This window comes from Stenella coeruleoalba (assembly GCF_951394435.1).
Source record: "Stenella coeruleoalba genome assembly, chromosome: 4".
Lineage (NCBI taxonomy): Eukaryota > Metazoa > Chordata > Mammalia > Artiodactyla > Delphinidae > Stenella > Stenella coeruleoalba.
The window spans coordinates 74,819,555-74,834,370 of record NC_137149.1 but is presented as its reverse complement, the minus strand read 5'-3'; the positions used below and the strand labels follow the sequence as shown (position 1 = coordinate 74,834,370).

General features: G+C 34.6%; 1 protein-coding gene across 3 annotated transcripts in view; it reads right to left on the bottom strand.

Moving 5' to 3' along the window:
- Window positions 1-2,404: 2,404 nt before the first annotated feature.
- Window positions 2,405-14,816, bottom strand: part of EXOC1 (exocyst complex component 1) — a 61,306-nt gene continuing 48,894 nt past the window's right edge. For all 3 annotated transcript variants that reach the window (XM_079920254.1, XM_079920253.1, XM_079920255.1), the window contains 6 exons: window positions 14,412-14,488; window positions 13,657-13,885; window positions 9,929-10,112; window positions 7,850-8,049; window positions 5,209-5,403; window positions 2,405-3,545 (listed from right to left, as the gene is read on the bottom strand). In XM_079920254.1, coding sequence (XP_079776380.1) covers window positions 3,393-3,545; window positions 5,209-5,403; window positions 7,850-8,049; window positions 9,929-10,112; window positions 13,657-13,885; window positions 14,412-14,488 — 1,038 coding nt within the window. In that variant the 3' untranslated portion in view covers window positions 2,405-3,392. The remainder of the gene's footprint in view (window positions 3,546-5,208; window positions 5,404-7,849; window positions 8,050-9,928; window positions 10,113-13,656; window positions 13,886-14,411; window positions 14,489-14,816) is intronic.

Sequence of the window (14,816 nt, the reverse complement as noted above, 5' to 3'; positions counted from 1 at the left end):
TTCTTCATGCAGATCTGAGTTTCTGAACTGTGTCATTTTCCTTCTAAAGTTCTTTTAACATTTCTTGCAAGGCAGTTCTACTGGCAGCAAATCCCCTCAATTTTTGTTTATCTGAGGAAGTCTTTCTCTCTCCTTCACTTTTGAAGAATAATTTCACAGGTTACAGAATTCTAGGTTGGTTTTTTTCTCAACACTTTAAATATTGCACTCCACTTTCTTCTTGCTTGCATGGGTTCTGAGAAGTGGGATGTAATTATCTTTGTTCCTCTATAGCTAAGATGTTTTTTCCCCTCTGGCTTCTTTCAGGAGTTTTTTTATCTTTATCTTTCATTTTTCTGTAGCTTGAAAATGATATGCATAGGTATAGTTTTTCTGGCTTTCATCCTGCTTGTAGTTCTCTGAGCTTCCTGGATCTGTGATTTGGTGGCAAACATTGATTTGGGGTTAATTCTCAGTCATGATTGTTTCAAAGATTTCTTCTGTTCCTTTCTGTATTTCTTGTCCTCCTGGCATTCCCATTACAAGCACATTATACCCTTTGTAGTTGTCCCATAGTCCTTGGACATTGTTTGTTTTTTTTAAAAAAATCTTTGTTCTCTTCGTGTTTCAGTTTTGGAGGTATCTATTGTGATATCCTTAAGATCAGAGATTCTTTTCTCGGCTGTGTCCAGTCTGCCAGTAAGCCTATCAAAGGCCTTCTTCATTTCTGTTTTGCATGTTTTCTACTTTATCCATTAGACCCCTTAGCATATTAATCATAGTTATTTTGAATTCCTGATCTGATAATTCCAACATCCCTGCCATATCTGAGTCTGTTCTAATGCTTGTTTTGTCTCTTCAAACTGTTTTTTGCCTTTTAGTATCTCTTATAATTTTTTCTTGGTAGTCAAATAATGATGTACTGGGTAAAAAGAACTGTTGTAAATAGGTCTTAGTAATATGGTGGTGAGGTGTAGAGGGAGATGAAGCACTCTATGGCCCTAAGATAAGGTATCAGTCTTTTAATGAGCCTGTACTCTTGACTGTGAACTTTACCTGTGCTTTTCAATGCCCTCTCCCCCTTTAGGTGGAAAAGGATGACTAGAGTGGGCTGAAGTTGGGTATTTCTCTTCCATTCCATGTGGAAGGCTTGAGCCAACTGGATTTGGGTATTTCCCTTCTCCCAGATCAGTTAGGCTCTGGTTAAATAATTTCTCCTGACAGCAGACTTTGTTAAGAGTAGAATATTCTGGCATATTTCGAATTGGTTCCTTTTTCCCTCCCTTTGCTAGAAGCACAAGGGAATTTTTCTCTGATATTCAATGTGAGAACTTGGTAGAGCTATAGGAGGTAAAACTCACAAAAGTTTTACCCCCAAAGACTGTGTTCCCCCAGAGTTTTTCTCTGACTTATCTACACTCATCTCCAGCAAGCTGTCAATTACAGTTCTTTTTCCTACTTTAGCACTGGTTCCTATGGAGGTTTCAATAAGTTGTAATTCTCCCTGTTCTCCTATTAATCTCTCCAACTGTGGCAGTGGTTTGCCCTGTGACCTTGCTTCTCTTACAGATCTAAGAAGTTGCTTTTAAGTTTTTTCAGCTTTTCACTTGTTGTTAGGATGGAGAGGTGACTTTCAAGCTTCTTACTTGCTGGACTGGAAACTGGAAGTTTGCACTGAATTTTTAAATTTGGGAATAACTCTCATTTCTACCATGTTATGTGTTCTTATCTGGAAACATGAAATCATCCTCTACTTATTTAAGCCTTTTAAAATATCTTTTAATAATTTTATAATTTTCTCCATAAAGGTCTTATACTCATCTTGTGTTAGTCAGCTCAGGCTGCCATAACAAGATACCAGAGATCAGGTGATTTAAACAACAGAAATTTATTTTCTCATGGTTTTGGAGGCTGGAAGTTTGAGATCAGGGTGCCAGAATGGCTGTGTTCTGGTGCTCTCTCTTCCTGCCTTGCAGATGGCTGCCTTCTTGCTGTGTCCTCATATTGTAGAGAGAGGGCTCTGGTGTCTCTTCTCATAAGGGTACCAGTTCTACTGGATCAGGGTCCACCCTTATGACCTCATTTAACCTCAATCACCCCCTTAAAGGCCTTATCTCTAATACAGTCACACGGCAGGGCATGGTTAGGGCCTCCATATAGCAATTTTGAGGGGACACAAATTCAGTCCATAGCACATGTTTCGTTAGACTTAGTCCTAAATACTAAATGTTTTTAATGCTATTATAAATGCCTTTATTTTTATTATTATACTTTTAAGTGGTTTATGGTAAATGGACATGTAATTCATTTTTATATACTGATTTTATAAGAACTTGCTTTTATACAAATGATAGCATGATAGATCTAAGAATAATACAACCAAATTTTAATTTTTTTGAAAACTTCTTTATTTTAGATTCACTGCTACACAGAGTCACATAATCCTCAAATTCCAAGTTTACAACTGATCATCACAAGATCCCTATCCATATATACATTAGTTAGAGGGAAAAAGTTCTATACAAAATTTTAGTAGTAACATTTGTAAGGAATACTGAATTAGTGAAAGCTGAAGAACTCCCAATGCATTACACATAGGATAACCACTCTTTTTTTTTTTTTGGCGGTACGTGGGCCTCTCACCGTTGTGGCCTCTCCCGTTGCGGAGCACAGGCTCTGGACGCGCAGGCTCAGCGGCCATGGCTCATGGGCCCAGCCGCTCTGCGGCATGTGGGAACTTCCAGGACCGGGGCACGAACCCGCGTCCCCTGCATCAGCAGGTGTACTCTCAACCACTGCGCCACCAGGGAAGCCCAGGATAACCACTCTTAAATATAAGAAGCGAGGCAATACAGGAAAATTTCCTGGACAGTCTGGAAAAATGATAAAGGCATTTATGATGAGATAAATGCTTTAATTATTTATTTTTGGCTGCGCTGGGTCTTCGTTGCTGCATGTGGGCTTTCTCTAGTTGCAGCGAGCAGGGGCTACTCTTCGTTGTGGTGCGCAGGCTTCTCATTGAAGTGGCTTCTCTTGTTGCAGAGCATGGGCTCTAGGGTGTGCAGACTTCAGTAGTTGTGGGAAACGTGCTTAGTTGCTCCACGGCATGTGGGATCTTCCTGGACCAGGGCTTGAATCCATGTCTCCTGCACTGGCAGGCAGATTCTTAACCATTGCACCACCAGGGAAGCCCGAGATAAATGCTTTTAGTACACAACCTATTGGGCAAATGAAACTGCCACATAGGTTGGTACTTTCGCTTTTGAATATTTGTGGTATGGTATTACCCATTTATCTGACATTCATACATAATATTTTAAGTCTGGTTCTCAAAACGGTTGCTTGATGTTTTTGAATAGTGTCTGGTGTACTCAGAGTGCTTTTTTCATTTATCTTTTCTTCTTTTGTAAGGTTTAGTGGGACTGCGCAATGCTGGAGCAATAGTCCAGAATGTCCTGAATAGTGAATTCCATTGTAACACCAGATCCAGGATAACAGCGAGCTATCAAACCTTCAAAATGCTTGTACTGGCGTATAAATTCATCCTGCATGGAGTGCCACACCACCTATAATAAAAATGAAAATAAGAGTCGTTAAACTATGAATGGAAATAATACAGTCAAGTATGTAGAAATAATGTCAGGATATATTCTAAGGATTTAGAATAATAGTTAAAAACATACATTCTGGAGATAGAAACTGGTTCCTTCCACTTATAAGCTTTGTGACCTTGAGTACATTACATCATTGCTCTGTGCCTCAAGTTCCTTATCTGTAAACTGGGGTAATGATAATAATACCTTCCTCACAAGCTTCAGGTGAGGTTAAATGAGTGGATACACGTAAAGTGCTCAGAACAGTGTGACACAGTAAGCACTCATTACATCTAGCTGTTATTATATTTACTCCAATATCCAACACCGATGTGGATATGCACAACTATGTATGAAACTAAGACTAATGATTAAATGAAATGCAACACTGAATGCCTGAATTTCATTTCATATGAAAGTTTAACAATTTCTTTATCTAAAATTGATGATGCAAAACACTGCTTGATGCCATGGAGGACACCAAGATGAGTCAGACCAATCATCTGCAATCAAAGGAATTTATAATCTGGAAGTGGAAATCACGATGCAGACAACTATCAAGATAGAATCTGATACACACATTGACATATGAGCTAATATTAATAGGTTATATTTATTGACTTATTTCATATCAGCACAGTACAAAGTGCTTTATGTATACATTATCCTTTTTAAGTCTCATGACAACCTGGTGAGGGTGGGTACTATGAAATCATCCCTATCTGCCAGTTGAGGGGATTTTTCCTTATAAACCCTAAATCTCATAAACCCTAAATTCCTAATAGACAACTTAAGATGATTTACTAAACAGTTTTACTTACACTTTTTTGCTTCTCATCTTTTAGCTCATGGTATTTCATCCACCTGGAAGGCCACTTCTCCTACTTTATCTGTTAAGTTAGTATCTGACTTTCAGAGGCTAACACAAATGCTTTCCTTCATGAAGCCTTCCATGGTGTTAAAATCAGAATTATTCTCACTCATCTCTGGGCCTTTTAGTACGGCTTATAAAGAATGATGGCTCAGTTGGCAGTTTAAATCTGACTCTACCATTCATTAGCTATAGGATCATGGTCATATTACTCCACCTCTCTTAGCTTTGATTTTCTCATGTATAAAATGGCAATGACAGTAATAGTAGTGGCCAGTATACAGGAGAGGTATTATTTCTACTTTTCAAATAAGGAAATTGAGGCTCAGAGAGGTGAAGTAATTTGCCCCAAACCATGAAGCTTTATCTGAAGCCAGATTATGAAACCATTTCCAGCTCCAACCCCTATGCTCAGAATCACTCCACTGTACTATACAACATTCCATTTCCTTGCCACCCTCAAAACTAAAACAAAACAAAAAGCAACGAAAAAACCCATCCCCAAACAAAAGAAAAACAACTTAATGCCTCAAAACAATAAGAAAGAAATACAAAATAAACAGGAATAGTCATATAAACTTATATAAATATTATTCCTTTCTTCCCCTCACAATTCATTAATCTGGTCTGTACCTTGTGGAACTTTCCTCCTTTTCTAATTTCCTAAAATTAGAAAATGCATAGTATTTCTAGAGGAATATTTTGGAGAAAAGCGACATATGTAAGGATGTGCAATCTAGGATGGTTCAAAGAACTAAAGCATACCTGAAGTAAGTTCTCCTCTTCACATAAATGTTTGTCAACCTTCTTGTAGAGGTTATCTAGACCTTTTTTTACTTCCTTTCCAGGATACTCTTTAATAACTTTTCGGAGTTCTTGTTTGTTAAATGCAAGTTGATAGCTTACTTCCTCTTCTCTTATACCCTGTGCTACCCGAGCTTCAACGCCTTCAAAGAAATGCTTCGAGGAAATGGAAAGAAATAATGGCTAAGAACTGCTTTCATTACCACTTAAATTAAAAAAAAAATCTGATTATAAAATAGTATATATTCATTATGTAAAAATCAGTGTGTGAAAATATAAAGGATAAAATAATAATCAGTTATTATCATGCCACTCAGAGATAACCACTATCAACATTTTAGATTTCCTGCTAGTCTTTTGATGTGAGTACATAAATGAGATTATAATTTTGCACGCTGCTTTTCCACTTAATATTTTATATGTTTTCCCAAAGTATACATTTTAATGGCTGCATAATGTTCCATCCAATGACTGAACTACAATTTGTTTATTCATTCCTCCAGTATTGGGTATTTAATATTTTTCACTCTTTTTTCTTAGAGTTGGCAAAATCTACTCATCCAAAAAAAAAAAAAATCTCTTATAAATACAGTTGTCACAAATAACTTTTATACGTAAGTATTCACCCACATTACTGATTACTACCCAGCATAAATTTCTAGACTATAATTCCTCAGTTGAGGAGTATAATTGTTAAGCATTCTGAAGACTCTTCATATACATACACAAATTGCTTCCCAGAAAAGTTTATATTTATATATCAATCGGTTTATATTTCTGTCAACAGTATATGAGACTTTTACCTTACCATACTATCATCAGCATTAGCACAATTAAAAAACAAATCTTTGCCACTTTAAAAAGTGAAAAAAGTTTGTCATTTTATTTCACAATTCTTTGGCTATAAATGAAGTTAACCTGCTTTTCAGATGCTTAGTGGTACATTCAGAACCCTTGCCCATTTATATGTTGAGGTCTTGGTGCTTTCCTCATTGATTTTAAAAAGATCTTTTAGATTAAATATACTGACATGGTGTTACAAATATTCTCCTCAGGTTGTCTTTTTAATTATAATTGGTCTTTTAATATGCATATTGACTGGCAAGTCTTTATTTGAGCACAATATGACTTAATACCGACAAGCCAAATCCAGTCATTACTTTTCTCTAAAATTTTCTTAGCAATTATTATTTATTTATTCTTATAAATTATTAATTTTTTGACAGTAATTTTTGGACAAGTCTATCCCTGGTAATTTTAAAATTTTGTTTCTACAGAGACTTTTAATTGGTTATTATAACATATAGGAAATAAACTATTTTTTGATATATTTATCTTGAATCCTATTACTTTACCAGATAAAATAATTCCAACATATTATATACAGGTAATTATAACCTTGACTCTCCTTTGTATATCTTTATGTTTCGGTCTTATTGCATTGGCTAAATCTTCCATAACGATGTTAAATAATAAGGGGTCTATCAATGTTTCTGCTTTAAATTTGATTTCAAAGGAAGTGCCTCTATGTTGCAGGTAAGTATCATGCAGGCTTTAGGTCTGAGACCAACCTTCTACCCTAAAGGAATATCTGTCAGTTCTTAAGTTTTAGAAAGAATTGGTTCTGCATCTGATTAAATGTCTTTTAATCAAAACAATTATTTGAATTATTGACAACAGATACATAATTTTTATTTGACTCATTTCAAGTTAAAAACTTATAGAAGATGACTAATCATACTGTGGACAAAGTTAGTTAGAAGGGTCCATTTAAGCTTCTACTATGTTGCACAATTCTCTAAAACTATCATTTCTCACTTTTTAAAAATATTTATTTTGTTTATTATTTTTTGGCTGTGTTGGGTCTTAGTTGTGATATGTGGGCTCTTTTGTTGTGGCGCACAGGCTCCAGAGCACGTGGGCTCTTGTAATTTGCGGCACTCGGGCTCTCTAGTTGAGGTGCACGAGCTCAGTAATTGTGGCACGCGGGCTCAGTTGCCCCGTGGCATGTGGGATCTTAGTTCCCCGATCCCGTGACCCCTGCATTGGAAGGCGGATTCTTTACCACTGGACCACCAGGGAAGTCCCTCATTTCTCACTTTTAATGATCAGACTTGCTCTGGGGAATGAGAAGTCAAGAAAAGAAGCGAAAAGAAAAGGCAACGAACCAAACAATTTTTTGTTTTCCTTTTATCTTGATAAAGTTTTCAAAATCTTCATCTGAACTAGGGATAAAGGTTAGCCATTTATGAGGTAAGAAATAAAAGTCTGGTATAATGGAAAAGCCTAAATCTACGGTTCACCCCCCAGCTTTGCTACTTTCCAGTTATTATAACTTTTCATTTACTTTCAGTTTCTTCGTTTGTAAAATGGGGATAATACCATCTTACTCCACATCACTGTTCATAGGAATTAAAAGAAATAATGTATATAAAACATCTAGCAGTTGTCTGGGCACACTGGCAGCTTAAGTATCTGAGTCTCTCCTTCCTTATCCTCCTGCATCAATATATGAGCAAATTTAAAACAAATGTCTGTTGTGTTATTCATATGTACACAGGTTCAAAACCAGGAAATATATACTGAATGAAAATATACTTACATTTAGTTTTTCAAGAGGTTGTCCTAAAGAGTAAATGACATAAGACTGAAGGTGATCTGTGTATTTTTGTTTGGCTTCTTTTTTTTCAGCTTCTAGACATGAGATTTTCAAACGAGAAAGTGTTGCAAAAATATGGTGGAAGTTTTCCATCATGACTACATCCCTGGGCGTCTTCTGGCTTTCATTAGCTACTTTCTCCACTAAAATGAAAACAGAAAAAACATAGTAACATCCTGATATAAGTATAACCATATTTAGCTAGGAAAAATTTACAGGATTTTTTTCATTTGTAAGTTTAAGAAGTAAGCACATTTCTGGACTTAATAGAATAAAATATATTGTATTGAAGGATTTTCACATCTACCTAAACCTAATAAAAAATCATTCTAAAACAGTCCCAAATATATATATATATATGGAAACTTAGTATAGAATTAAAGGTGGCTTTTCAAATCAGTGGGGAAATGATGAATTATTCAAAATGTTTAGGACAACTAGCTGGTCCTTTTGAATACACTAAATTTGGATTCTTATTTCACATCTTTCAGACAAACAAATTCTAAATTGCTCAAGTACTTAAAATGTTAAAAGCAAGTAAATAAATGAATATAATCGTAAGTACTAAGAAAAATAAAGTAAATTAAAGAAATAATTTTGTGATAGTACGAACTTTCTAAGAATGGCACAAAACTTAGGATCATAAAGAGAAAGACAAATAAATATGATGAATAAATATTTCAAATAAAATTTGAAAGCTCTTGCACAGTAAAACATATCATAAACAAAACTGATTTATAGTCTTTCAGGTTTACAAAGAATAAAAAGATTGATAATACCTAGTAATATTGGGCTTTGATGCAGATGTGACAGAAACTTTCACCAAATGCTCAAAGCACTAAACTGGTATAATCTTTCTGTGTGGCTATTTGGCAAAAGCCTCAACACAGACCCAAAATTTTTGACCCAGTAATTCCATTTCTAATAATTGATCCTAAGGAAATTATTGGACAAGTGTACAAAAATATATGGAGGAAACTGGAAACAAACTAAATGCCTATTAACAAAAGATCTGGTAAATAAATAATGATACATGGAATACTATGCGATCATTAAAAATGATTATGGTTATCTATATTAATAGACAAGGAAAGACACTAGAAGTACAGAGTCTAGTAGGTTCCAAAACAGTGTGTAAGGTATGATAAAACTTTTAAAATTAGAGAACACACACACACACAATATGTACATATACACCAGTGAGAGAGATATACTCAAAAGTTTAGCAGGGAAAAAATTAAATGTTATCTTTTCATGATTAGATTACAAATTATCCTTATTTTCTTCTTGATTTTTAAAATCAGTTTGCTGATTTTTGGGGGTATGTAATGAGCATATATTACTTTACAATTAGAAAAAGCAAAGCTACTTTGAATTTTAAAAGAACTATCAACCATACAAACATTCAATCATATAATTTATCTATCTTTCCCCTAAACCTGTTTCCACTAAAAATATGTTATCTATAACTGGTGATATCATTCCACTTCCTGTCAATGTTTTAGCTTTAAAAATTCCTGAATAGATGCAATCAGATCATTTATTTCAAATTAAACAACACATCCACACTGTTTCTGTAACTTAATTGTGTGATCTGACATAGGAAGACGGTGAATTATAGTATTTTAGCATTAATCTACCTTATGTGACACATATGAAAACAGGCCTAAAGAAGTGAATTGATTTGTTTAAGGTTACACAGACATCACTGCTGATCATCTCTGGAAGACTCTTGCTAAAAAGCAATGTAATCCGGGAGATCATTTTTTGTGTTTAAACAATGAATTTCAATTTTGCATAGTGATAAGCACATATGAACCCTAAAATATAAGTGGTTCCTGGTGAATACAAATGGGTTTTATGTATTGCTTATTTTTCAAATTTAAGAAATCTTTAATTTCAGAAAACTTAAAAAAGACTATAGAACATGGAAAATAATGAACATATCTGTCCCCAACTTCTAACATACCAGAAATAATGAAAACCAACCAAAAAATTCTTTAGAATGTAACAAAAGCTTACCATTAACAAACACTCCTCTGATAAGTTTAGTATATGCTTTATCTAGATCTCCACGACGCTCAGCATTTTTAAAGATTGATTCTGCAAGTCCAGCAAACTCTTCAAATTCAGCAACAAATGGGAGAATTCCTACTTTACTCTTCTTTGAGATCTTTACTTCCTCCATTTGCCTTATTTGGTTACTCTAAAGATAGGCAGAACGCAAGGGAGAAAAATAGCCAAGCAACTTAGAAACAGCATATAATTTAAAGCAAATGCATACATCATAGAGACAGGACATAAATTAATACCTAGAACATTTTGAATGTTTACTAAATAAAGATGAATACAATACGGATAACTAAGAAAAACTATTTCTACAGATTAAAAAGTACATATATTTTACATAAGAAAATAAAGTCAAAAAAATATACAAATTATTTAAAACAAGATGCAATCAAAGCTTGTGAACCTCAGGTCTTTGTTTAAAGTAAAAACAACCAATAAACATTTTTATCATTTACGAAAGATAAGTGTACAGTGATTGCCCATTCTGGGACAGAGCAGATATCAGAGCACACACGGGATTTCTCAAGATTATTTCTGGTTGGTGGCTATGCGGTCAAGTTTGAGAACCATAGCTTATTTCCAAATCATAGCAGCCTAAAACTTGTTTGGATAGAGAAGTTCTGTATTTTTGGGGTATGAGGACAGAGAAGGAGAACAGGCATTTCTACCATGGATTTGCATTATATAATTTTCCATGTATCTATTAGTTACTTATTCTAAATTTGTAAGCAAAGTGCTTCTGTATGATGGTGACAAAGTGCAAAAGGGATGTTTCATATAGACAGAATCTAGACACTTGGGTTCAAAATGATCCCTGGGTTCAATTACGGTTCTGTGTACTTCTCAGGTTATCTAGATCTATTCACAGTAAGAATTACATTGCCAAGTAGTGTTGGATCATTTTCAACTCTTACCTAAAATTTCACTGTGTTGAGGTTTTGGGGGTAAAACCTGAAAACCATATGACATGTGGATTAGAAAAGTAATTGTTCTTTTATTCAATATGTTATTGCAAGTCCCAGTCACAGCAATCAGGTAAGTAAAAGAAATAAAAGGAATCTAAATTGGAAAGGAAGATGTAAAACTCTCACTATTTGCAGATGACATGATAGTATACATAGAAAATCCTAAAGATGCCACCAAAAAACTATTAGAACTAATAAATGAATTCAGCAAGATTGCAGATAACAAAGAAATCTTGTTTCTGTATATTAATAAGGAACCATCAGAAAAAGAAATTAAGAAAACAATCCCATTTACAGTTGTAACAAAAAGAATAAAATACCTACGAATAAATCTAACTATGGAGGTGAAAGACTTGTACTCTGAAAACTGTAAGACACTGGTGAAAAAAACTGAAGACAACACAAATGGAAAGATAAACCCTGCTCAACGACTGGAAGAATTAATATTGTTAAAATGACCATACTTCCCAAGGCAATCAAGAGAGTCGATGCAATCCCTATCAAAATACCAATGGCATTTTTCACAGAACTAGGACAAATAATTCTAAAACTGGTATGGAAACACAAAAGACCATAATAGTCAAAGCAATCTGGAGAAAGAAGAACAAAGCCAGAGGTATTATGCGCCTTGGTTTCAAACTATACTACAAAACTACAGTCATCAAAACAGTATGGCACTGGCACAGAAACAGATACATAGATTTATGGAACAGAACAGAGAGCCCAGAAATAAACCTGTGCTTATATGGTTAATTAATCTATGACAAAGAAGGCAAGAATAAACAATGATGAGACAGCCAAATCTTATCAGTTTCAAAGGTTTAAGAGTGCAAATCCATGTCACTATAGTGTGAGGAATCCTGAAAAGCAAACTAAATACAGCTAAGAAATGTACCGGATTGCAGAGTCCAGCTTGGTAGTACTTGATGTGTCAGTTACTTTCTAATTTTATCTCTGGTTCTTGCTAGGCTAACATTTTTAGCACTGTTCCTTGAAGAATAGTTTGGGCTTGGCCACCAGATGAAAGTGCCAAACTCAGGTGCTATCTATTCCACTTTCTGCAGTCATCTGACATTCATGTTTCTGTCTTAATACACAAAGACCCATTCATTACCCATTCATTATGCCCTAGGTTCTGATCTTGTCCCATGTACCAAAACATGTAACACTGAGCAAACACAATCAACCAGACACTGAGAAGATGTGAGTTAAAATAAGACACAGAGAGTGATGACAGTCAGCAGAAGGAACCATCCTTCTCCCTTTGGTGATAAGAGGTATATCCTTTAGAAATACACGCAATTTAGGAGAAAATGAGTTTATACATTTGTCTAGGTTAATTTTGCTTAATTTCTTCACTTCCCACTCTTGAGAGTAACATGAACATTCTTTAATAAACTATTATTAATTACTAGTACTATTATCACCACCACCATTACAAGTGATCCATTAGTAAGCTCTTATTCTGTGCTAGGCAATGTGCTAAGCACTTCTTTTGAACCCATGTCTACATCTACCTGATACAACATCTTACGCTTTCAACAACTATGTTCTATTGGGTTGAGAGGTATTATATAAAGTTATATTTTCCTGATAAAAGCAACAGAACCTTCATATTCTGTAAATATATAGTGTCCTCATGATTCAGTGTTCCAGTTATGTTAAATGGGACTCATTATCTTAGCCTTTGGTAGTTCTTCCTTTTCCTTTTGGCTATCAGCTTGCAATCAGATCTTCCAGGTTTATCATCACCTCTGGAGAAGGCAGGGTAGGGAAGAGGACAAGCCTTAAATGGTTAAATTTCATAATACTTCAAATGCCAAGTGAAATCACTTGGTAGGGAAGGAGGATTAACAAGACTGTTGAGGTGACATTTAAGTTTCTACAGTGGACACAGACTGTTTTTAAACTTTTAGAATCTCAATAAATATTTTTAGAAAGTATAAAAAAGAATATGGATTTTAACTGCCCTTAATATTTTTATTATTCTCCCATTCTTCTATGGCTATTCAAAAGCTGGATTTAACTTAGAGGTTACATAGTAGAAAAATTCAGATAATAAATATCCACTTTTATATACTAAATATATTAATAAAATGAAACTTTTTTTTTAGAACCTGGCCCAGTCCAGTTCATACCTACAAGCTTACCAAAACCTAACAGGAAAAAAAAAAGTTAATGATCTTTGTTCCCTATTAGAAGGAGGAAAATGGTGATTGCCAAAAGTTAACATAAGAACAATTTATTCTTAAAATAAAGCAATATGATTATTAATTAAAGCTATTAAACTAATAAACTAATTTAAGTAAGCAATTAAAATAATCCAGTTATTAATTATCTTATTGGAGTATATTAAAAGAAGCAAAACAATAAATTCAAGTGATAGTTTCAATTGTTTCATTAAATCTATGGTCATTAATAGTCAACTGAAATTTCAGTTACTTAGTGGATCTCTTATGCAGCTGCTGCCTCTATGCCACCTACTCCAGAACTTGCCAAGATTCACAATGTAGATGGGAAACTAGATGGCACAGCACCATCCAACTAGCTCTGTTCATGTAAATTGTAGCCAACACTCTGTTTCAAGGCTTTGGGCAGTAGATCCCACAGTGGAAAGCTGGAAATCTCTTGGTTTAAATACATTTTTTTTTGCAACAATTAGAATTCTAAGTTATTAAAAAACAAACAAAAACAAAACAAAAAAAACGAACTTACAATACATTTATCAAAGTTCCTTTTGACAGTCACTAAAACATTTCCCAATGTAGTACTTAGAAAAGAAGCAGGGTCCACATTTTGTGCAGTCCACACATGATGACTCATTTTGACTAGCATGTAAAGGGAGTTAAAGCTATCGATTTTGTCTCCTAATGCAATCAGGTTGTTCAGTTCTGGCTCAATGCAGCGAAATATTTTAATCATCATTTGGCGAATCATATCTTTCCTGTTCAGAAAACATACAAAATATAGAAGTTATTACAAGCTTCAGGTGTATTCATCTTCAACTTTATCCCCCGGGTATACATAAATGACTAAAATTTGGTATTTCAACTAACACTGTCCAAATATGATGAACTAATTATCCTATAGTGGTTTCCAATATAAACATATTTTTTTGAAGTTAAGTTTTATCACTCAAAGTAACTTGGTCATTTGTAAAACCGGGTCCTGAAATGTACTTTGTGATTTCTGAGAAATACACTGCAATTCAAATGCTACTTCCTACCAGCAAATATCAAAATTGATTGCATTTCTGTGGCTGCTATAGCAAAAAGAGCCGAAGAGCCATAAACAGGACCAATTTTACTTCAGTAAGATGTTCGATAAGACATTGGGCACACAGGCTGATGCTCTGAGTGCTGTCAGTTATGGAGAGTCATGTGAACTCTTCACTGAGCAGCACTCCTTCCTGCTCAATTTAAAGTTTATTTTTTTTCCAAAATAAACAACAGATAGTAACAAACACATACTCAGATGAAACAGGCAGTGGTGTGCCAGCATTATGTTGCCGTGACGACGTTCCTCCATCTAGCTCCTCTGCTTCAGTCTGCAAAAATTATTCAGGTACTTTACATAATAAAAGACCAACAATTTGACTAGTTTATATAGCAATAGCCTGCTCAGTCTTAAAATTCCTAGGAGAGAATATATTATGAGAAATAATGATTTTTAAAGGCAGTATTACCGACAAAACTATACAATTTAGGATGCTGTTTAAGAATGTTCAGGAAGTGCTATGTTCTTAGATTTTATCTTAGAATTACTGTGGCATGAGAAGTTGTGTTTGTGTGTGTGCAATGAGGGGAAAGGAGGAGAGAGAAGGTTGAGGAGGCTCAGAGGAAGCATGGGAATGGAAAGGCAGCTCAACAAAAACA